Source organism: Eptesicus fuscus, chromosome 19, assembly GCF_027574615.1.
Source record: "Eptesicus fuscus isolate TK198812 chromosome 19, DD_ASM_mEF_20220401, whole genome shotgun sequence".
NCBI lineage: Eukaryota > Metazoa > Chordata > Mammalia > Chiroptera > Vespertilionidae > Eptesicus > Eptesicus fuscus.
The window spans coordinates 38,369,650-38,394,733 of record NC_072491.1 but is presented as its reverse complement, the minus strand read 5'-3'; the positions used below and the strand labels follow the sequence as shown (position 1 = coordinate 38,394,733).

Here is a 25,084-nt window from a genome sequence, read left to right as displayed (position 1 = left end):
GATTCCCCAAAGGGTACTTCTCACCAAGAGACATATGAAAACATGCTCAAAGTCACTGGTCATCAGAGAGATGCAAATTCAAATGACAATGAGGTTATCACCTCACATTTGTCAGAATGGCTACCATCAATGAATCAACAAACGACAAGTGCTGGCAAGGATGTGGAGAAATGGGAACCCTCGTACACTGCTGGTGGGAATGCAGACTGGTGCCGCCATTATAGAAAGCAGTTTGGAGTTTCCTCAAAAAATTAAATATGGAACTGCCATTTGACCCAGTGATCCCACCTCTAGGAACATATCCTAAGAAATCAGAAACACCAGTCAGAAAGAATGTTTGCACCCCTACATTCATAGCAGCACAATTTACAATAGCTAAGATCTGGAAACAGCCCAAGTGCCCATCAGTAGGTGAGTGGATAAAAAAGCTGTGGTACATTTACACCATGGAATATTATGCAGCAGCGATAAAGAAGGATCTCTTACCTTTTGAGACAGCATGGAGGGACCTGGAGAGTATTGTGCTAAGCGATATAAGCCAGTCAGAGAAAGACCAGGATCACATGATCTCACTCATAGGTGGAATCAAATGAACAAAATAAACTGATGAACAAAATAGATCCAGAGACATAGAAGCATGGAGCAGACTGGAATCTCAGAGGGAAGGTGGGGGTGAGTGGGTGGTGTGGAAGAGATCAACCAAAGACCTTGTATGCACATGTGCATAACGCATAGACACAGACAATAGGGTGGTGAAGGCTTGGGGTGGGGGTGGGCTGGGCTAAAAGGGGTCAATGGGGCGGGGGGGAGGGGACATATGTAATACAACAATAAAGAGTAAAAAAAAAAAAAAAAAAAAGAACCAAGGTTTCTGAACCCCTAAGCAGTGCCGTGGCTGGAGGGCGGCGTGCTGGTAAACCCATCTGGAGACGGCAGTTTCCCGGCAGCTCCACACACACGGTGGCTGCTTCTGCATTTGCGCCCTTTCAATCCCCACAGGATACAGCGAGCGGGGGAAGCCACATCCAACTCGGCATTTGGGTGTCCAGTGAGTGCCCAGGCGTGACAGGCGAATGCTCTCAGTAACCCTGTTCCATGATTTCCTGCCTGCAACATGGTAGCCACGAAAAGGTAGCTTGCCTCACCAGTTACGGAATGGTGGCTGATGAAAACGCCAGTCATTGTGAGTTAGACAGTATCCTTAGATCTGGCCCTTGGTAAGGAATTGAGGAGAAAAAAACAAGCAACAGGTATTCACCCTGCACACACTTTCAGTGGCCACAAGGCCAGAGGGGGGCTCCATGGACTAAGGCTTTCAAAGCTGTGCCCGTCGACCTCAGAAATGATGGAGTTGGCCCCGTTTAGAGGTGGCGGCCGGGATGAGGGGAGGGAGAGCCCCAGGTGCTCGCATTTCCCGCCAGCTGGAGAGCAGGTAAGCACTCGTCATCTCCAAGGTGTCCAGGGAAGACGCGATGGAGAAGAACGCTGACTCAGCTCTGACCAGACTGTGTCCTAATAACCTGTCATATCCTTTACCTCTCCCGTGAGACACACAAAAGGCCACACCGAAAATCCCTTAGCTGTCAAGGCTGAGTGCATAACAAAACAACCACAAAGACAAGATCCAGCGTCAGGGCCATTGAACAGGTCACACTCCGGAGGTGTCGTTACGTGTCCCCGGAAGCAGTGCAGGCGTAGGGGGCATTACCTCGTCAGCCCATATCCCGGGTGAGACCAGCTTAAGAGGGGGTTCTTCTGCTCGGTCCTACGTGGGCTACGGGTGATGCGGGTCGGGGTGGGGGCAGACGGAGGACAGGAGAGACGACAGAGAGGGGAGAAAAAGAAGAGATACAGAAAGGTTACCGAGCAGCCTCAGAAGCCCAGCTTTCCTGGTTTCCTTTGCTTACATCTTCCCACCACTGTTCCTCCTGTCTCGCTTCTGGTCCCCCTTGAGCAGCCCTCTAAGAGGAGGGACCGGAGGGCGGGGGTGGGTGGACAGGGAGCCCTGAAACACCAGCGTTCTTCAGTTTCTGAGGCGAGGGCAGTATGGACGGCGCCAGTGAAGTCCACGGGCCTTTGATGGAAGTTTTTCTCCCAGGAGGAGTCATTAACTGGGGTGCTGACACATCGGCGCCTCACTTGCCCCGAAACAGAGGTGGTAAGGACAGACCACCTTTGTCAGAAATAGGCCGTCTTGCCCCACCCGGCCTATTTCTGACAAACCCGCCTGAGGTCTGTGCTTGGAGTGGAAAACGGGCAAGGGCTGACGATGCCGGGTGACCAAGGGACAGGGCCACCAGGCAGCTGGGTCCCTGGTCTGGAGCACGAGGAGGTAAGAGGGATGGGTGGGGTCGGAGGGGGACCGGATCACTGGGCCGAGGCCTCTTTAGGAAGTAGGTGTGTCGGGCAGCATTGCCTGCGAGCTATGTTCACACCTCCCTGCATGTCTTACTCCTGGTTCCCTGTCCCCAACCCCAGCACCTGCTCTTCAACCACCAACCCCCGCAGAGCCTTGTGAGTCACATCCCTGCTGCTTTTCACCAGCAACGCTCAGCAAGAACTGCTAACAAGGAACCTCTTCCGGTTCCGCGTTAGAATGCTCCTCAAATCCCCATCACGCTTTCTGTGCTCTTGACGTTCTAGTTCATAAAGGTCTCTAACCAGTTTCCATGAAGCCTCTCCAGCGAATCCATGTGTCAGGGAACATCCACCACAGGGAACATCCTTCTCCCACCCTCTCCCCAGGCCCCCGCTTCACGTCATTCCACGCTGACAAGCATCATTCCACAAGCACACGGGCACCGGAGAGCGTGAACGCTCCGAGACGCCGAGTGGCGACAGTGAGCTGATGTCAAAACGAAAGGACAGATCTGGAACCGATGGCACAAGGTGGTGGCCAGTGCTGTTAGGAAAAGCATGCACCCCAGCTATGCTCTGTGCAATGAGGTGAGAAACGGAAATTAGTTGAAATGGCTGGGTCATGCAGTTATTGGGAAAGAAGCTGCCGGGGGAGAATAAAAAAGGGTGAATACCTGTGTAGGTCATAGCTTCCTCCATCTTTATTCCCTGATAGAGGAAAATACAAGAGTAATTTATGTTAGTGTGAGGCCTCATAAAACCGTTCACTACATAGACTTCCCATGCACAACACCTACGTCCTAGAGAGAAACAAAATGTGTTAAATACAGACAGTGGCGAGGTCCAACAGAGCTTTTCTACTGGGTTCAAAACGAGGATCAAAGGCTATAAAGAAAGAGGTTTAAGGTAAATCACATAAGAGCTCTCACATGAAGAACGGGTGGGGTGGAGAGAGGAGGAGAGGGCTTGTAAAAAACAGTAAGAAAGTGCTTCCAGAAGTCTGTGCAAGTCTCGGGAAAAGTTACATTGGGGTTATTTTTAGACAAAACACTTGGCAAAAAGGGCCAATAATCACCTCCCCGAGGAACCGTCTAGAAAGTGGAGAGGACGACGTGAGGTCTGAGGGCAGTAACTGCGCCCACCTGGCGCGTCACTCGGCCAGGAGTCCGCGTGGTCGGGTTTCACTAAGCGGAGTTGCTCTGTCATCACCAATAAGCGGGCTGTGCTCTTTGGGGGAGAAATGTCCGGGTGTAATATTTCCAGTGCCTCTAAGAATCGCTTTCGTTTCCAGGCCTTTGTGGGCTTTTTTTTTTTTTTTTTTTTGGTAAGATTTGAAGAAAAGGTTAACAGATAAGCAGGGGATCTGGGAAGATTTGAGTGGAGTGGGGTCAGTGACCAAAAGGCCTCGTTTGCGAGTCGGGCCTGGACTCTTCGGGCTGCCAGTCCTTTCCCTGAGGTGCGGGCGGAGAGGCGCTGATGGACAGCGGACACGGCCCCTCTTGTGGGATTTATAATTTCTTACGGGACTCTCACGCCTCGAAAGCCTTCAGGACCAACGATGGTGGAAAGGACAGGTGGAGATGTTGGCCCTTTTAGGATCCCCCCCTACCCTCCACCGCTCAGTCAATGACTCAGGGAGCTGCTGGGGACCCACGGAGACACAGGCTGTGAAGGACACAGAAAACCCGGTCTCACAACAGAGGTTCCTGCAAATGGCTCCCTGCAGCCCGTGTCCAGCTCTTCATCCACCCTTTTGGGGTTGGTGTGCTGTGCCGTCACCAGGGCCTCGGCCAGCTTCCGGTCCTCCTCCTTCCTTCTGCGGACAGCTGGTATTTACATTTCTAGGAGAATCCTGAGAAAATAAGTCTTCTCCTTCACGGCGGGACGGACAGTGCATCCCCACGGGCCAAAGGAGAAATAAATTCAGCACTGCAGACCAGGGAGGGGACGTCTGCTCGACCCCACGCAGGCCCTCTTATCCTTTTAGATCCCAAGACAATGAATGGCGCCAACGGCTCTAATTTCAGATGGAAAATCCCAGCGAGAGAAATCAATGCACAATGTCAGGGGCGTGGGTCCAACTGGGGGAGCTCCAAATTGTGATAAGCAAAAACAGGGCACCGTGTGCTTCCATCCAAATTCTCTCTCTCGAAAAAAAAAAAAAAAGAAAGATCTCCTGGTTTACCTAGCATATATCTTATGACTGTTGACAGCAAAAACAAATCACTCCCCCATGCTTTCCTCCCATCCTCCAGGGCATGCTTCTATCCGGAACCGAGGTTTCCTAACGGAAGTCCTGTGGGAGGGACTGGGGCACAACGCTCACCAAACCTCCTGGTGCGTTCCATTTTTCATTCAGGCACCCAGAGCTAAATTTAGAGAAGGAATTGTGTTTGGAACCGTCTGGGTGGATTTCCCTGCACGTGTGTGTTTCTATGCATGTAAACATTTCAAAGGCAGGAAACCTGAAAACACAAAGAATTTTCCAGGTAACACAGGAAAAACAAACTGTGTTTCCTTACCCACGTCAAGGCCCTTCGGTCTCGGGTTGCACTGCTTGTAGCCTTGGCAGCTTCTGAGTTCCATGAGCTGGACGTGCAGCTGGTTCAAAATGCCCCGCTCCACCGTGTGCACCGCGTTTGTGAGCTGTGGGCGGAGACGCCAGGGCGACCCGGTTAGGCTCCTGTTCTGCTTATTCTATTTGCAATCACCTCCACGGGGTGAAAACACACGGACTTACCTGATAAGGGTCTGTATTCATATCAAAATACTCCAAAAAGCCAGTGGCGAACTCGCAGAAAAGGAAATTATGCGTCTCGTTAACTGTGCGCAAACACCAGTAGGTGTTGTTGTTGGAACTCGTGCAAGCACAGAAGGAGCCCACTGTGGGTGCAAAAGGAAAACAGAATGAAAGAATGAAAAAAAAACGGAGGCAGGCTAGCCATTCCAATGCTGCCTCGTCATTACGCTTTAAGATTCACATTTTCTTTCTTAAAAGTCCTCTGTGGGTAGATAGCAATAATAACTCTTACCGCCCCGCCCCCCCCCCCCAACTTTCTGTACAGATCTTCTGTGAGATGTGAGTTGATTTGACCTTGGACCTGGTGCTTTGCTTCTTAGTTTACTTGTTTATTCAGCTAATATTTATTGAGCATCCCCTTTGTGCTGGGGTCCAGCATCTCACAGGCATGGCCTGGTCTCTTATCTTGAGAAACATACAGTCTAGTCGGGGACACAAATGTTAAGCCAAAAGCAGAAAATCTTAGGAAAAAAACCCCCACACAAACCGTGTAATCACAAATGGGCTAAGTTCTATGGAGAAAACAAATGGGCTGACAGTATAGCAAAGGGGCTTACGTCACCCGAGGCACAGGGGAGGTCTCCGTGAGAAGTGATGTCACAGGGGAACTGTGAGGGTGAGTAGGTCTGTGACAGGCACAGGGCTTTGGGTAAGTGCTGGGTCGAAGCCTTTAGGGACCAGTGTGTGCAAAGGCCCTGAGGTGGGAGGGAGCTTCAGCTGCTTGAGGAGTGAGAAAAGCCGAGGGGCTGATGTAGGTGAGCACGGGAGGAGATGGGTCAGAGTAAAGCAGGAATGTGGACACAGGGCTGTTACAGGGTAAGGGTTTTGCTCTTTATCCTAAGAAAAACCGGATATCCCTAAGCGATGACTCTAAATCCTCTGAGCAGAACAGACTGGCAATAGCAAGAGAAGAGTCTGGGGGACACACGGGTTTTGCAGAGGTTGAGGTAAGAAATGGTGGGATGGTCACAGCTCAGGTGGGTGCAGCTGGTAGAGGTCTGAGTCACCTCCCGTGGGAGTTACGAGCAAACTGCAACTTCACATTTCTCAATACTTCATCTTTGAAGGGGCTCGCCAGCCCTGACACAACAAATCTGTCCCTTCCTCAGGACCTCGCTCCTGCTATTCCCTCTGCCTGGGGTGTTGCCCCCTCCCACCCAGGACCCCCCTTCACACCGACTGCTTCTTTGAATCCTTTAGGTTTCGGCTTAAACGTCACCTCTTCAGAAAGGCCCATCAGCCCCACCCTCTCGAAACGGTCTCTTTAAATAACTTCGCTAACCCTCTCCTTATAGCATCACCACACTTTGTAATTACTTCACTTTCTTTTTATGGTACCTCACCCCCCCCCCCCCGCACCCCCCGCTAGAATGTAAGTGTCCTGAGGGCAGAGAATGTGGTACGTCTTGTTCATTGTTGTGTCCGCAGGGCTCAGCCCAGGGCCTGGCGGGGAGCAGACCCCAGCCATCTGAACGACCCTCAGAGACCCCCGCACCCCGCTTCAGGAAAGCATATTAAGAGTTAAATGCTACGCCTTGAAGAGTTTGCTCAGCCTTCATGTGACTGCAGACTTCAATACAAACATGGACACTAAGATAAGCATCAAGGCAGAAAAACAAAAAACTGCACAATAGCTCCCCTTCACTCCCCCCTCCTCCCCGAGAACAGTCTGGGGCTCCTGTCCATCTCCAAATCCCAGTTTGAGAAACACTGGCCCAGGGGGTGTTTCAACTGCTCCTCGGGATGACAGGCCTTCAGTCAGATAACATGCCACAGAAGTTAGGGTGTTATTTCTCTGTGACCCAAGCCACTACAGCAATATAAGCATTAATTGGAAATACACAAGTGTGGCTCAGTAGATGGAGTGTTGGCCCATGGATGGAAGGGTCGTGGGTTCGATTCCCAGTCAAGGGCACATATCTCAGTTGCAGTCCATCCCCGCCCCAGTCTGGGCAAGTGCGGGAGGCAATCAGTCGATGTGTCTCTTTCACATTGATCTTTCTCTTTCTCTCTCTCTCCCTCCCCCTGCCCTCTCTCTCTCCTCTTCCTCCTACCTCCCTCCCACTCTCTCCTCTTCCTCCTACCTCCCTCCCACTCTCTCTCTCTCAAGATCAATGGAAAAATATCCTCGGGTGAGGATTAAAACAAACAAGTGCGCAAGTGTATTCCATATCCTCAGCGATCCGGTAAAACCACTTTGCGATGTCCCTAATATTCTGCAAGCACAGTGCCAGGTACTGAAGGGGATATGGACCCTGCCTTTGAGGAGCTTTACTTCCTGTATTATACATAGAGTATGCACTTGAACTAGAGCAGAAACAACATATATTTGGGGTAAATTTGTCATCGTTATTTAGTTGATTCGCTATAGAGCAGTCTTCCTGGGAGGCTGGGTAATGTGGGAAACATCAGGAGAAAAACCCACAGAGAGCTCAGCATTTTCCAACAAAACATCAAAACAAATTTCTAAAAAAATAAAATATAAAAAGCAATTTTTGGCAAAATGATTCCAGTTGCCAGTATGGGAAATAATATGAGGCTCCTCTCTCGGATGATTCCAGGGTCCGGCTGCATCTGCTGGAAGCCTGGTCTACGTGCCTGCCGTTGAGTCCCTGTGTCTGTGGCGGCCGTAAGGGGCCATAAGAGGCAGTTAGAAAGAGAGGGACTCACGGTTCCAGAAGGGGGCCGTCTGCCAGTGGTTGTTGTCGTGAGTGAAGCAGGTCAGGCCGGGAAGGCTGCACTCCTCCCCCTTCCTCTGGCGCTTCTTCTCCTTCCTCTCCTTCCTCCTCCTCCGGTTCTCCTTGAAAAGCTGCAGCTTGCTGTCCACTTCCTGAGCGGCCTCCCTATTCCCAGAGAAGGCATACTGTCTTTTTTTTTTTTTTTAACATTCCATTAAAAGACTACTAGATTTAATAAATGAATTCAGCAATGTAGCAGAATTATAAAATTAACACCCAGAAATCTGTGGCATTTTTATACATCAATAATGAACTCTCAGAAAGAGAAACTAAAAAAAAAAAAAAAAAAATCCCATTTACCAGTGCAACAAAAAAATTAAGATACTCAGCGATAAACTTAACCAAGGTGATAAAAGACTTGTACTCAGAAGACTATAGGACATTGAAAAAAGAGATAGAGGAAGATATAAACAAGTGGTAGAATATACCATGTTCATAGATTGGTAGAATTATCATCATTAAAATATCCATATTACCCAAAACAATATATAGATTCAACACAATCCCTATTAAAATACCAACAGCATATTTCACAGACCTAGACCAAACTCTCCAAAAATTTAGATGGAAAAAAGACTCCAAATAGCTGCAGCAATCTTGAGAGTTGGAGGGATCACAATACTAGAGGGATCACAATACTAGATATCAAGTAATACTATAAAGCCACTGTACTCAAACAGCCTGGTACTGGCACAAGAACAGGCATATAGATCAATGGAACAGAACAGAGAACCCAGAAATTGACCCAAGCCATTATGCTCAATTAATATTTGACAAAGGAGGCAAGAGAATACAATGGAGTCAAGACAGTCTCTTCAATAAATGGTGTTCAGAAAATTGGACAGATACATGCAAAAAAAATGAAATTAGACCAACAAATTACACCATACACAAAAATAAACTAAAAATGGATATAAGACTTAAATGTAAGTCATGAAACCATAAAAATCCTAGAAGAAACCATAGGCAGCAAAATCTCAGACATTTCTGGTAGCAATATGTTTACCAACACATCTCCTAGGGCAAAGGAAACTAAGGGGAAAATAAACAAATGGAACTACATCAAAATAAAAAGCTTCTGCACAGCAAAAGAAACCATCAACAAAACAAGAGGACCCACTGCATGGGAGAACTTATTTGCCAATGATACATCTGATAAGGGGTTAATCTCCAAAATTTATAGGGAACTCATACAACAAAAGGAAGATAATCCAATTTAAAAATGGGCAAAGGACCCTAATAGACACTTCTCCAAAGTGGACATACAGAAGGCCAAGAGTTATATGAAAAAATACTCAAAGTCATTAATCACCCGGGAGATGCAAATGAAAACAACAATGAGGTACCATCTCACACCTGTCAGAATGGCTATTATCAACAAATCAACAAATGACAAGTGCTGGCAAGGATATGGAGAAAAGGGAACCCTTGTGGGAATGCAGACTGGTGTAGCCTCTGTGGAAAACAGTATGGAGTTTCCTCAAAAAATAAAAAATGGAACTCCCATTTGACCCAGTGATCCACTTCTAGGAATACTAGTATATCCTAAGACAGTGGTCGGCAAACTGCGGCTTGTGAGCCACATGTGGCTCTTTGGCCCCTTGAGTGTGGCTCTTCCACAAAATACCACGGCCTGGGGAAAAAAAAAGATGGCGACCGGCAGGAAGGTAGGGAGAGAGAGAGTGTGAGAGAGGAACCCATAGAGGAGAGTGTAGACGTGTGTGGTGTGTGTGTGTGTGTATGAGCTAGGGTCAGTTAGATTCTGCAGGTCTTCCAAGGGGCTGCCTAACCGGGCAGTCCTAGACGGCGGAGCCCCGCGCACAAAGCGGACACTTCTCGGCGGCTGGTGCGGACGCGGAGACCACGCCATCTTGAGAAACAGAGCTGCCTGAGACTAGGATCCTGGCTTCAGACACAAACCAGGACCCTGCAGCCACTGGGGACAGAGAACTGCTATCATAGCTTCAGACCAACAGACAACAAGAATCCAGACTTCCTGGCAGCAGATTTCCGTGAGTCAAAGAGCCTATCCCCCTCCCCGCAGACTCGCGGATAGCGCCATAGTAACTGATAGACCCGCCCCTCGCCCAAGCTGCAGAGCGCCCGCGCACGGACGCCGGACGCGCTCCCCTTTAGGGAATTTGGTGCGTGGAACAGACGCAGCTCCCCTTTGGGGAAATCTGACAGCGTGCACAGAGGGCTCCCCTTCAGGGAATTTGGGGGAATTTGGCTTGCAGGACACAGCTCCCCTTCAGGGAATCTTAGAGCGTGCACAGAGGGGCTCCCCTTTGGGGAATTTGGCGCGCAGGACAGACTCCGCCCCCCTTCAGGGAATCTGGGAGAGCACACGGAGGCAGCTCCCCTTCAGGAATTTGAGAGTGTGCGAAGCCCTAGCCGGTTTGGCTCAGTAGAGAGCGCACACACAGGACGCAGCTCCACTTCAGGGAATTTGGCATGCCGGACACAGCTGCCTGGGATCCCTGACTCACAGCGCATTCACACTAAGAGCCAGTGACTCCAATTGTTGGTGCATGCACACACAGGGACCCTGATTCTCAATGAGAAACTGCACAAGGCAACAGAGACTCTGACACTCGATTCTTGGTGCAGACACAGGGAAACTCTGACTCCTGACACATGCTAAGGATCTCATTTTCAGCACATACCAACAGTGTGGTGTAGACAGGGCCCCTGATTCTAAGTGTGCACACGAGACCACATGGAACACAGGGGACACTGACCCTGGGCAAGCCTGGTTCCCACCAACCAAAGGCAGCCACACGTCCTAGTGTCAGAGCACTTCAGTGAAACTCGGGTAGAGCGAAGTCCCCACAGCACACGGCCCAGGTCCATGCAAACTGAAGCTTGAGCTTTCTGGTGATAGAATGGGGAGACGAAACAATTCACAGAAGAAGGAAAATGAGGAGTCACCAAGAAAGGAAATTAGTGAAACTGAAGCTTGCAACATGACCGAAAAGAGTTCAGAGTAATGGTCGTGGAATTTATACATCGGATGGATGAGAAAATCAACAACTTATGCAAGAATCAGGAAGAAATGAAAAGTGATATAGCTACAATCAGAAACACCATGGAAAGTTTCAACAGTAGACTAGAAGAAGCAGAGGACCGAATTAGTGAGTTACAAGATCAGGTACAGAAACAAGCTCAATCTGAACAGCAATTGGAGAAAAAAATTAAAAAGCAGGAGGAAAGCCTAAGGGAGCTTCGGGACAACATGAAACAAAGTAACATGCGTATAATAGGGCTGCCAGAAGGACAAGAAGAGCAGCAGGGATTAGAAAATCTATTTGAAGAAATAATGACAGAAAACTTCCCAGATATGGGAAAGATAAAAGTTACACAAGTACAGAGAGTCCCAAGCAGGATCAACCCCAAAAGACCCACACCAAGACATGTCATAATTTCAATGGCAAATATAAATGATAAAGAGAGAATCTTAAAGGCAGCAAGAGAGAGACAGAGAGTTACCTACAAAGGAACACCCATCAGATTGTCAAATGATTACTCAACAGAAACACAACAAGCTAGGAGAGAATGGAAGGAGGTATACAAAGTGTTGCAAAGCAAAGGACTGAATCCAAGAATACTATATCCAGCAAGACTATCAATCAAAATTGAAGGGGAAATCAGGTGCTTTGAAGACAAAAAAAAAAGGCTCAGGGAGTTTATCACCACCAAACCAGCAATGCAAGAAATGCTAAAGGGAATACTGTAAAAAGAAAATAAACAGGTAAGAAGGAATACAGACACAAAAATAGATATGACTACAAACAAATACCTTCAGTAATAGCTTTAAATGTAAACAGACTAAATGCTCCAATCAAAAGACATCGAGTGGCTGAATGGATAAAAAAACACGACCCATATATATGCTGTCTACAAGAGACCCACCTCAGAACAAGAGACTCACACAGATTGAAAGTGAAGGGATGAAAAAATATCTTTCAGGCAAATGGAAATGAAAAAAAAGCTGGGGTAGCAATACTTATATCTGACAAAATAGACCTCAAAGTAAATGCCATAACAAGAGATAAGGAAGGCCACTTCATAATACTAAAGGGAGAAATCCAACAAGAAGAAATAATTCTGGTAAACATATATGCACCCAATATAGGAGCACCCAAATACATAAAAAAAACTACTGGAGGATATCAAGGGAGAGATTAATAGCAATACAATCATAGTAGGAGACTTTAATACCCCACTATCACCATTAGACAAATCCTCTAAACAAAAAATCAGCAAAGAAACATCAATCCTAAATGACTCACTAGTCCAGATGGAATTAATTGACATCTTCAGAACATTTCACCCCAAGCCACAGAATATACATTCTTCTCAAGTGCACATGGGTCATTTCAAAGATAGACCATATGCTGGGTCACAGGCAAAGTCTCTTCAAATTCAAGAAGATAGAAATTATATCAAGCATCTTCTCAGATCACAGTGGCATAAAACTGTAAATCAACTACAATAAATACAATCCAAAGAAATCAAACACATGGAGACTAAACAGCATGCTATTAAACAAGGACTGGGTCACCAGAGAGATCAAGGAAGAAATAAAAAACATCATGGCAACAAATGACAATGAAAACACAACAATCCAAAATCTATGGGACACAGCGAAAGTAGTCTTGAGAGGGAAGTTCATAGCTCTACAAGCCTATTGCAAAAAACAAGAAACAATGGTAATAAATTACCTAACCCTACAACTCAAAGAGTTAGAAAAAGAGCAGCAAGAAAAGCCCAGTGTAACCAGAAGGAAGGAAATAACAAAGATCAGAGAGGAGATAAACGACATAGAGACCAAAGAAACAATACAAAAGATCAACAAAACCAAGAGCTGGTTCTTTGAAAGGATAAACAAGATTGATGAACCTCTAGCCAGGCTCACCAAGAAGCAAAGAGAGAGGACCCAAATAAACAAAATCAGAAATGAAAGAGGTGAAATAACAACAGACCCCGACAGAGATACAAAGGACTGTTACAAAATACTACAAACAACTCTATTCCAACAAATTGGACAACCTGGAGGAAATGGACATATTCCTAGAAAAATATAACCTTCCAAAAATCAATCAGGAAGAATCTAAACAGCTCAATAGGCCAGTAACTATGGACGAAATTGAAGCAGTCATCAAAAAGCTTCCGGCAAACAAAAGCCCGGGGCCTGACGGCTTCACAGGAGAGTTTTACCAAACATTCAAGGAAGAACTAAAACCTATCCTCCTCAGACTATTCCAAAAAATTCAAGAGAAGGAACACTTCCAAGCTCCTTCTATGAAGCCAGCATCACCCTAATACCAAAACCAGATAAAGACAATACAATGAAAGAGAATTACAGACCAATATCCCTCATGAACATAGATGCCAAAATCCTCAACAAAATTCTAGCAAATCGGCTCCAGCAGTACACCAGAAAGATCATACACCATGACCAAGTAGGATTTATCCCAGGAATGCAAGGATGGTACAATATCCGCAAATCAATAAACGTGATACATCACATAAACAAATTGATAGATAAAAATCACATAGTCATATCAATTGATGCAGAAAAAGCATTTGACAAAATCCAACACCCTTTTTTGATAAAAACTCTCAACAAGGTGGGAATAGAAGGCTCATACCTCAAAATAATAAAAGCGATATATGATAAACCCACAGCAAACATACTCAATGGACAAAAACTAAAAACATTTCCCCTAAGAACAGGAACAAGACAGGGATGCCCACTCTCATCACTCCTGTTTGACATAGTACTGGAAGTATTAGCCATTGCAATTAGACAAGAAGAAGAAATAAAAGGCATCCAAATAGGAAAAGAACAAGTAAAGCTGTCTTTATTTGCAGACGACATGATATTGTACATAAAAAATCCGAAAGACTCCGTCAAAAAACTCATAGACTTAATAAATGAATTCAGCAATGTAGCAGGATACAAAATTAACGCCAAGAAATCTATGGCCTTTCTATACACCAATAGTGAACTTACAGAAAGAGAGACTAAAAAGGCAATCCCATTTACCATCACACCAAAAAAATTAAGATACCTAGGAATAAACCTAACTAAGGAGGTAAAAGACCTATATGCGGAAAACTACAGGACACTGAAAAAAGAGATAGAGGAAGACGTAAACAGATGGAAGAACATACCATGTTCATGGATTGGTAGAATCAACATCATTAAAATGTCTATACTACCCAAAGCAATCTATAGATTCAATGCACTCCCCATTAAAATACCAACGGCATATTTCACAGACCTTGAAAGAACTCTCCAAAAATTCATCTGGGAGAAACCAAGATGGCGGCATAGGTGAAACACCTAACCTGCAGCCGGGCACAACAATTTCAAAGGCACAACTAGAGGTCAGAACGGACATCGTCCAGAACCACAGGAGAGCTGGCGGACTGAAATGCCCACAGCTGGGGGGAAGGAGAAGGCCACGGGGACAATCGGGGGAGCCGTAAAAGCCTGAGGTATGGAGAAACTGGCGGAGACACGAGCACGCGCGCCTGCAGGGAGGATGGAGCCGGAGAGGAAGGGGCGGCTGACGGCCTGGCCGGCGTTCACTGGCAGGAAGGAGATAAAGGCTCCGGAGTGCGCTAAGCGCCGGCTCCGACTGCACTGAGCGCCAGTTCCGGGCGAAACCCTGGGAAGCCAGGCGCAGGCTGGGGGAATGAATCTGGGCTGTGGGGCGCAGGCACAGAGGAGCGGGGGAAGGCAGAGCTTCAGAGGCGCGCACGGGAAGGGGCGCAAAGGACGGACTGTTGCCTGCGCCACTGAACTGCCCTAGCGGGAAGGAGACATAAGCTCAGGACCGTGCTGAACCCCAGTTCCGACTGCACTGAACCCCAGTTCCGGGCGAAACCCTGGGAAGCCAGGCGCACGCTGGGGGAATGAAGTTGGGCTGTGGTGGCGGAGGCACAGAGAAGCGGCGGCTCCAGACGCGCGCACTGGAAGGTGCGCAGAGGACGGACTTTTGCCTGCGCCACTGGGTGGCCCTGCTGGGAAGGAGACAGGGACGCCAGACTGCGCTGAGACCCAGTTCCAACTACACTGAAACCCAGTTCCAGGCGAGAATCTGGGAGTCCAGATTCATTAGGGGAGGGACTGGACTGTTTGGCAGTGGGCGAAACTCCAGGGCGCGTTTCTCTCAGAGGTGTTTGCAAGGAATACAGAGGGACACAGACACAGGAGCCTCATAGGGCGGGGCTGACAGGAAGCCAAGGTTGTAGGCTCCACCCTGTAGCTCCGCCCCAGCCAAGCTGAGCAGAAGCTTTTTCCTGCTGAGTGCCTCAGGTAGTGGCTGACCCACACTACATTGGAGACCCAGAAACGAGGGCATCTAGTGGTTGGTGGGAGATGACACCAGATTTCAATCACTTGCATAAGGGAGGCATTCTAGAGGCAGGCTCAGTGAGCGCCAAGGCATTGCTGCATCAAGACCCGGCCCACAAACATGTCTCCTGCACAGCAACTCTTCCTATATAGACAAAGAGGGTCCTCACGGCCAATTGGCCTGGAGGACAATTCCTCCCAGTGACACCAACAACAATCAAGACTTAACTGTACAAAGGAGGACCAAGATGGAGACATAGGGCGGCAGCCTGATCGTTGCCTACCACAACAATATTGAGACTGCGACGGGAGAGCAGAGCAGACACCAGCCAGAAAGACCGGGGGGCTGGCTGAGCAGATGCTCTACAACTAGAATAAAAGAGAGGGGTACGCAGGATGATGCTGATGCCGGTGACCCAAAGTCCACACTTTAAGAACTATGGCTCAGGCGACACAATGGTGGCCTGGAACGTGCTCGGCGCAGTTCCCCCGGCGGTCTCCGGCTGAGGGGACGGCTCCACTCGCTGCCGAGCACGGACAGACGAGCCCCTGGGAGACATGGGGAGGGAGACTCCGTGCTTGCTGACCTCCGAGTCCTTCAAGAATCTCAATGCCCCGAAGTGGCCAGGTGCGCACGCTCAGCGACTGGCCACCGTTGCAGACCCAAGGGCCGACGCAGCGACACCGGACCAGCCCACCGCCAGGCACCGGGCACACCAGAGCCTTGCCGAGCCCGCCGCCCAACGAGTTCTGCGGCAGCCGCCCTGGAGCTCTGAGAAAATGACCGAAGGAATTGCTGAGAGGGAATTGACCAACAGGAATTGGGATCAAGAAGACGAAACCCCGCTGAGACCCGAGTCCAGGCGAGCCTGCGAGCCTCTGGGCTCAGATGTGGTCACACGCCTCTGGGTCTAGGTGAGGCCTCACGCCCCTGGGTTTGGGTGAGGCCACGCGCCCCTGGGTCCAGGTGAAGCTGGATTCCGGGTTCGGGTGAGGCCATGTGCCCCTGGGTCCGGGCGAATCTGAACCCTGGGTCCGGGTGAGGCCGTGGGCCCCTGGATCCGGGTAAGGCTGGGTCCCGAATACGGGTGAGGCCGTGAGCCCCTGGATCCGGGTGAGACCACGCGACCAGGGGTCTGAGAGAGGTAACGCGCCCCTGGGTCCGGGTGGCTTCGTACACCTAGGTCCAGGTGAGGCCACGTGCCCCTGGGTCTGAGAGAGGCCACGCGCCCCTAGGTCCGGGCGAGACCATGTGTCCCTGGATCCGGGTGGGGCCTCGTGCACCTAGGCCCGGGTGGGGCCGCGTACCCCTGGGTCTGGGGGAGGCCAGGCGTCCCTGGGTCCGGGTGAGACCGTGAGTCCCTGGATCCGGGTGAGGCCTCGTGCGCCTAGGCCCGGGTGAGGCCACGTGCCCCTGGGTCTGGGGGAGGCCAGGCGTCCCTGGGTCCGGGTGAGACCGTGTGTCCCTGGATCCGGGTGAGGCCTCGTGCGCCTAGGCCCGGGTGAGGCCACGTGCCCCTGGGTCTGGGGGAGGCCGGGCGTCCCTGGGTCCGGGTGAGACCGTGTGTCCCTGGATCCGGGTGAGGCCTCGTGCACCTAGGCATGGGTGAGGTCACGTGCCCCGGGGTCTGAGAGGCCAAGTGTCCCTGGATCCGGGTGAGACCATGTGTCCCTGGATCCGGGTGAGGACGCGTGCACCTAGACCCGGGTGAGCCCAAGTGGCCCTGGGTCTGGGAGAGGCCAAGCGTCCCTGGGTCCGGGTGCGACCATGTGTCCCTGGAGCCGGATGAGGCCTCGTGCACCTAGGCCCGGGTGAGGCCACGTGCCCCTGGGTCTGGGAGAGGCCAAGCGTCCCTGGGTCCGGGTGAGACCATGTGTCCCCGGATCCGGGTGAGGCCTCATGCACCTAGGCCCGGGTGAGCCCAAGTGGCCATGGGTCTGGAAGAGGCCAAGCGTCCCTGGGTCCGGGTGAGACCATGTGTCCCTGGATCCGGGTGAGGCCTCGTGCACCTAGGCCCAGGTGAGGCCACGTGCCCCTGGGTCTGGGAGAGCCCAAGCGTCCCTGGGTCCGGGTGAGACCATGCGTCCCAGGATCCGGGTGGGGCGTCGTGCACCTAGGCCCGGGTGAGCCCAAGTGGCCCTGGGTCTGGGAGAGGCCAAGCGTCCCTGGGTCCGGGTGAGACCATGTGTCCCTGGATCCGGGTGAGGCGTCGTGCACCTAGGCCCGGGTGAGCCCAAGTGGCCCTGGGTCTGGGAGAGGCCAAGCGTCCCTGGGTCCGGGTGAGACCATGTGTCCCCGGATCCGGGTGAGGCCTCGTGCACCTAGGCCCGGGTGAGCCCAAGTGGCCCTGGGTCTGGAAGAGGCCAAGCGTCCCTGGGTCTGGGTGAGACCATGTGTCCCTGGATCCGGGTGAGGCCTCGTGCACCTAGGCCCAGGTGAGGCCACGTGCCCCTGGGTCTGGGAGAGGCCAAGCGTCCCTGGGTCCGGGTGAGACCATGCGTCCCTGGATCCGGGTGAGGCCTCGTGCACCTAGGCCCGGGTGAGCCCAAGTGGCCCTGGGTCTGGGAGAGGCCAAGCGTCCCTGGGTCCGGGTGAGACCATGTGTCCCTGGATCCGGGTGAGGCCTCGTGCACCTAGGCCCGGGTGAGCCCAAGTGGCCCTGGGTCTGGGAGAGGCCAAGCGTCCCTGGGTCCGGGTGAGACCATGTGTCCCTGGATCCGGGTGAGGCCTCGTGCACCTAGGCCCGGGTGAGCCCAAGTGGCCCTGGGTCTGGGAGAGGCCAAGCGTCCCTGGGTCCGGGTGCGACCATGTGTCCCTGGATCCGGATGAGGCCTCGTGCACCTAGGCCCGGGTGAGCCCAAGTGGCCCTGGGTCTGGGAGAGGCCAAGCGTCCCTGGGTACGGGTGAAGCCAGATTCTGGGTCCGGGTGAGGCCGTGCGCCCCTGGATCCATCCGGGTGAGGCTGGGTCCCAGGCCCGGGTGAGACCACGCGCCCCTTGGGTATGGGTGAGGCCACGTGCCCCTTAGTCCGGGTGACGCCGTGCCCCTGGGTTCGGCCGAGACCAAACCAGAGGGAGTCGGACCTCCATTACCACCATTTGTCCACCATCCAGAGCTGAGGGGTCAGTGCTGACATGTACACATAAGGAACTACTGGACATTGAAATTGGGTCTCAAAAGAACTGTTGGTCCAGGGGGAAGCTCGCTACAGATTGATTCATTTGCCTGTCAGCATAACTATTATTGCTCGTCTCACATTCAGTTCTTATTAGTATATATCTAGTGACATATGATCTCGCTCATCTAGGGGAAATGATGAACAACATAGACTGAGGAACAAGAACAGAACCAGAAGCGAGGAGGCATCGATCGGACTATCGGGCCTCAGAGGGAGGATAGGGGAGGGGAGGGGGAGGGTGGGGGGGAGGGGGAGAGTTCAACCAAAGGACCTGTATGCATGCATATAAGCCTATCCAACGGTTAAGTTCAACAGGGGATTGGGACATGCGTGGGGAGAGGGGTGGGATGGGAATGGGGGGATGAGGACAAATATGTGACACCTTAATCAATAAAGAAATTTAAAAAAAAAAAAAAAAAAAAAATTCATCTGGAATAAAAAAAGACCCCGAATAGCCACAGCAATCCTGAGAAAGAAGAATAAAGTAGGAGGGATCTCAATACCAGATTTCAAGCTGCATTACAAAGCCACTATTCTCAAAACAGCCTGGTACTGGTACAAGAACAGACATATAGATCAATGGAATAGAATAGAGAATCCAGATATTGACCCAAACCACTATGCTCAATTAATATTTGACAAAGGAGGCATGAACATACAATGGAATCAAGACAGTCTCTTCAATAAATGGTGTTGGGAAAATTGGACAGATACATGCAAAAAAATGAAGCTAGATCACCAACTTACACCATACACAAAAATAAACTCAAAATGGATACTGGACTTAAACTTAAGACGGGAAACCATAAAAATACTAGAGGAATCCACAGGCAGCAAAATCTCAGACATATGCCAAAAGAACTTCTTCACCGATACTGCCCCTAGGGCAATGGAAGCTAAAGAGAAAATAAACAAATGGGACTACATCAAAATAAAAAGCTTTTTTAGAGCAAAAGAAACTATCAACAAAACCACAAGAAAGCCCACTGTATGGGAGAACATATTTGCAAATGGTATCACTGATAAAGTTTTAATCTCTAACATCTACAGGCAGCTTATACAACTTAATAAAAGGAAGATAAATGATCCAATAAAAAAATGGGCAACGGACCTAAATAGAATCTTTTCAAAAGAAGACAGAAGGAAGGCCAAGAGACACATGAAAATATGTTCAACGTCATTAATTATCCAATAGATGCAAATCAAAACAACAATGTGGTACCATCTCACACCTGTCAGAATGGCTATCATCAACAAATCAAGAAACGACAAGTGTTGGCGAGGATGCGGAGAAAAAGGAACCCTCGTGCACTGCTGGTGGGAATGCAGACTGGTGCAGCCACTGTGGAGAACAGTATGGAGTTTCCTCAAAAAACTGAAAATGGAACTCCCATTTGACCCAGTAATCCCACTCCTAGGAAGATATCCTAAGAAACTAAGAACACCAATCAGAAAGGATATATGCACCCCTATGTTCATAGCAGCACAATTTACAATAGCTAAGATTTGGAAACAGCCTAGGTGCCCATCAGCTGATGACTGGATCAGAAAACTGTGGTACATCTACACGATGGAATACTATGCTGCCATAAAAAAGAAGGAATTCTTATCATTTGCAGCAACCTGGATGGAATTGGAGAACATTATGCTGAGTGAAATAAGCCAGTCAATGAAAGAAAAATACCACATGATCTCACTCATTTATGGATAATAAAGAACATTATAAACTTGAACAAAAAGATAGATACAGAGACAGTAAAGCATCAAACAGACTGTCAAATTACAGGGGGAAAGTTAGGGAGAGGTGGAAGAGATAAGAGATCAATCAAAGGACTTGTATGCATGCATATAAGCATAACCAATGGACGCAAAACTCTGTGGGGTGAGGGCATATATGGGAGTGGGGTGGGGGGGGCAATGGTAAGATATGTACACATATACCTTAATAATAATAATAATAATAATAATAATAATAATAATAATAATAAAAATACCACAGCCTGGGCGAGTCTATTTTGAAGAAGTAGCATTAGAAGAAGTTTAAATTTAAAAAATTTGGCTCTCAAAAGAAATTTCAATCATTGTACTGATGATATTTGGCTCTGTTGACTAATGAGTTTGCCAACCACTGTCCTAAGAAATCAGAAACACCAATCAGAAAGAACATATGCACCCCTATGTTCATAGCAGCGCAATTTACAACAGCTAAGACTTGGAAACAGCCTAAGTGCCCATCAGCAGATGAGTGGATTAAAAAAACTGTGGTACATCTACACAATGGAATACTACGCTGCTGTGAAAAAGAAAGAACTCTTACCATTTACAACAGCATGGATGCACCTGGAGAGCATTATGCTAAGTGAAATAAGCCAGTCAGAGAAAAATAAGTACCACATGATCTCACTTATATGTGGAATCTAATGAACAACATAAACCGATGAACAAAAACAGATCGGGAGACATCGAAGCATGGAACAGACTGTCAAACCTCAGAGGGAAGGCAGGGGAGGGAAAGTGGGTGGAAAGAGACCAACCAATGAACTTTTATGCATTTGTGCATAACCCATGGACACAGACAAAAGGGTGGTGAAGGCCTGGGGTGGAGTCTGGGGAGGGCTGGGAGAGGTCAATGGGGGGAAAAGGGGACATATGTAATACTTTCAACAATAAAGATTAAAAAAAAAAAAGGAAAACTTGTTAAGGAAAAATAACTAAATAAATAAATAAAACTCATAATTAAAAAAAAGGGGGGGTGGAGGGGATATTTTCAATGACCAGAAAGCAACTTGTTAGTTAAAAATAGGATTATAGCTACAAACCTCGCACAAGTATTCAGGCACACGATAACAGACATGCAATAACAGACCACCTTTGCTTTCCACAGAGGCCCTCCAATCAGCCATAGGACCGTTCACTGTGACAGCTCTCTCGGAACCCTCCCTCAACAACATCAACACTTTCTTCCTGGTTGAGCAGCAGCGTCTGCTAGCTCCCTCTCTGGACCAATGGCTTCACTTCCTGGTGGCTCAGTAGCCCGCAGCCATGACGTCAACGGTTGCATTAGATGGCTTGCATTAGAAGGTTTCTAAAATTCTTTGACCAATTTGACAACATAGGCTTGGGTAGAATTGTCATCTTTTTATTCTCTTGGTTTTTCCAGAAGGGCTCAAGTTTTGTTGAGACTCATATGCCAAATCCCCTTCCCTGGCAAATTTTACTTATTATTGAAAAAACTAGAGGCCCGGTGCACGAAATTCGTGCACAGAGGGGGGTTGTCCCTCAGCCCAGCCTGTACCCTCGCCAATATGGGACCCCTCAAGGGATGTCCGACTGCCCGTTTAGGCCCGATCCCGGTGCGATCAGGCCTAAACGGGCAGTCGGACATCCCTCTCACAATCCAGGACTGCTGGCTCCCAAACTGCTTGCCTGCCTTCCTTCCTGATTGCCCCTAACCGCTTCTGCCTGCCAGCCTGATCACCCCGTAACCACTCTGCTGCCAGCCTGTTTGCCCCCAACTTCCCTCCTCTGCTGGCCTGGTCACCCCTAACTGCCCTCTCCTGCAGGGTTGATCACCTCCAACTGCCCTCCCTTGCAGGCCTGGTCCTTCTCAACTGCCCTCCCTTGCAGGCCAGGTGCCTCCCAACTGCCCTCTCCTCCTGGCCATCTTGTGGTGGCCATCTTGTGTCCACATGGGGGCAGGATCTTTGACCACATGGGGGCAGCCATATTGTGTGTTGGAGTGATGGTCAATCTGCATATTACTCTTTTATTAGATAGGATAGAGGCCTGGTACAGGGGTGGGGGCCAGCTGGTTTGCCCTGAAGGGTGTCCCGGATCAGGTGGGGGTTCCCTTGGGGCGTGGGGTGGCCTGAGCGAGGGGCCTGTGGTGGTTTGCAGGCTGGCCACGCCCCCTGGCAACCCAAGCAGAGGCCCTGGTATCTGGAATTTATTTTCCTTCTACAATTGATACTTTGTAGCCTGGAGCAGAGCCAAGCCTGGGGCTCCCTCCGAGGCCGGCAGCCATTTCTGTTGGGGTTATAATTGAAACTTTGTTGCCTTAAGCGGGTGGGCCCAGCCAGGGTGTGCGGAAAGCTTTGCTTCCCCTGTTGCCGGGGGCAACCCTGGCCTGCTCTCTCAAGCTCCATTCTGCCGCCATTTGTTTGAATTTGTTTACTTTCTATAATTGAAACTTTGTAGCTTGAGTGGAGGCTTAGGCCTGGCAAGGGCAGGCGAAAAGCTTGGCTTCCTCTGTTACCTAGGAAACCTTACTCTCTGTGGCTGTAGCCATCTTGGTTTGGGTTAATCTGCATGCTCGCTCTGATTGGATGGTGGGCATGGCTTGTGGGTTTGTCAGAGGTATGGTCAATTTGCATATTTGTCTATTATTAGGTAGGAAAGGCGTATTTCTTCCAATTTTCAGAATTCCCCAGGATGGCTGGCTGCTCTATAGCACACACTGAGCTAATCCAGAGAGGCCATCGCCCAGGCACCGTGCACAGAAAGCCGAGCCTGCATGGAGTGACATCCAGGTACACGCAAGCATCAGCAAGAGCCCACACAGAATCAGAGCAGAACTCCGCTCGGCTGCCCCTAGAGGGGGCCATGGCAAGGTGTGGGCTTGCCTTCACCTTCTGGAGCTCCATGCCTTCCCAGTTGCATCTCCTTTTTCCCCGAGCAGGCTCACAGGAGTCCCTGCAGCCTTTAAGAGCCTAGTGGACAGTCCTTCACTCCCAGCAAATGAGGGAAACAGAGTCACTTACTTGAATGGGTGGAGATGGCTCTTTAATTTCTCTTGCTTTTTTACACCTTTTTCTTTATTGTAGTAGCTACAGGCAAGAAGATGAAAAAGTGAGTCTTCCTCAGCATGCATTTGTTACACAGCTTATTTTATAAAAAGAAAGCAAATAGAAGACAGTTGTAACTATCTCAGCTTAATGGGACTTTTAAATTTTTTTACCCCCCTTAACTGTCTACTTAGGTTTATAACATTTAATTCGACTGAGATATTTTAGGTCATTACAAATATGTGGTAATTTATTTTATTAAGCTTTCTCTGTTGGTTAAAGAGAGAAGCAGGCCTAATGCTAAGCAGGCCTGTGCAAAAAATGAGTTTGCAAAGGAGACCACGGGAGGGGCCCACGCTCACCTCTGTTTACTGCAGACACACTCCTCGGGCTTCCTCCTCTTCAAGTGCCCTCTCACTTCTCTCAAATTCTTAATTTTATCTTGCAAAGCTTCAATCTGGGAAACAGGCAATTCAACAATTACATTTGCAGGATTTTCTGTGCTAACTACCTTCCTTCTCACCTTTATTTCTGTGTTCCATAATCGTAGCCATTCATCTGAGATGATAGTTAATTTGGGGACAAACTGAGCATAGAATCTATTTCCCTCAATATTCCAACGGATGTCTTAGCATAAACACGAACAGATGCCTCTTTTATAACCGAATTATTTTCTCATAGACATTTCAGAAGGTCATTGAGTCGGTTCCCACTCTCTCCTCACACTCTGTTTTTCGGTCAGGACTATCACTACCTCACTGGAGACCGAGAAACACTTTGCTATTCTATTTTCCGCATAATTACAAACAGATGACGTGCACACACAGTATGTGCCCCCGGTAGGGCTTCCAATCTCGCGGTCACGGCTCACCTCTTTGTCAATGTACGCCTTGTGGTCCTTCCACGCTCTGGCTGACTGATAGAGTTCTCTCTCACAATGGATGGTATCATTTGGAAGAATAAAGCACCTGCCAAAACAAACAAGAAGCATTAGAAATAGGTTTATATTCTAATATTAAGGAAAGCATTAGAAATAGCAAAGGGAACTTAGCTGTCCTCTAACCCCTTAACTGGGAAACCAGCTATAGTTTGCAGCGGAGCCACAGAGCAGGGTAAGTGGCTACCGGTGTGGGTAGAGGATGCTGAGCGATCACCACTCAGATCACCTTTCAAGGCAGCTCTCCATGTTCCGTCCCCAGGAAAAGATACACTCAGTTTTTGAAAGCCCCATCAAATACTGAAGGGAAAAAAGAGGCTTCCACAGCTATCATGGAAATGACTCGCTTGTCGAAATGCAGTGAGAAGGGGCTTATTCATCACATTCACTTCATTACAAAGAGCCTGCCTGAAGTGCCCCATTACATCTGAAGCGAAGCAGCAGCCCCAGGGATAGAGAGCTGGTGGGGCAGGAGGTCGACACATAACGTAAAAGAAATCCTGGTCTCAGTCTCTAAGCATATAACTGTAACAGCCACAGGCACCTGGGGATCAGTCCCAGAGATAAACATCTCGTGGCATCCTGCCTCCCCGAAGAGATGAAATGAAAGACGAAACAAAGATTTTGCTAATAAATTCAGAGAGAAATGACTTCTCCGCCAAAGGAATATCTCGTTTGGAAAGAACTGAAACACCAAGCCAGCCCATTAAAGCTGAGGGGAGCCATCTCCCTCCCCTGTCTCCGTGACTCCCGGGGCCCTTGCTCTTGGGGATCTGGACAGGTGAGGTGTTTCTGCGTTTAACGTCCATTCCCAGCCGACGCCATCTCTCTGGGAGCTTCTGCAGGACCCCGAGTTCTCCCTTGATCTGAGCCTCATTTCTGAGGCCGTGACTGCAACTACTCTGAGCCACAGTGACCA

General features: G+C 49.2%; 1 protein-coding gene across 5 annotated transcripts in view; it reads right to left on the bottom strand.

The window, feature by feature from the left end:
* SULF1 (sulfatase 1) overlaps positions 1-25,084 on the bottom strand; it is a 172,061-nt gene that overhangs the window by 10,015 nt on the left and 136,962 nt on the right. For 3 of the 5 annotated variants that reach the window (XM_054708265.1, XM_054708264.1, XM_028158763.2), the window contains 8 exons: positions 24,100-24,196; positions 23,591-23,685; positions 23,205-23,270; positions 7,829-8,001; positions 5,099-5,241; positions 4,881-5,004; positions 3,033-3,066; positions 1,709-1,774 (listed from right to left, as the gene is read on the bottom strand). In XM_054708265.1, coding sequence (XP_054564240.1) covers positions 1,709-1,774; positions 3,033-3,066; positions 4,881-5,004; positions 5,099-5,241; positions 7,829-8,001; positions 23,205-23,270; positions 23,591-23,685; positions 24,100-24,196 — 798 coding nt within the window. The remainder of the gene's footprint in view (positions 1-1,708; positions 1,775-3,032; positions 3,067-4,880; positions 5,005-5,098; positions 5,242-7,828; positions 8,002-23,204; positions 23,271-23,590; positions 23,686-24,099; positions 24,197-25,084) is intronic. The other 2 variants (XM_054708266.1, XM_028158760.2) reach the window with 2 other exon arrangements.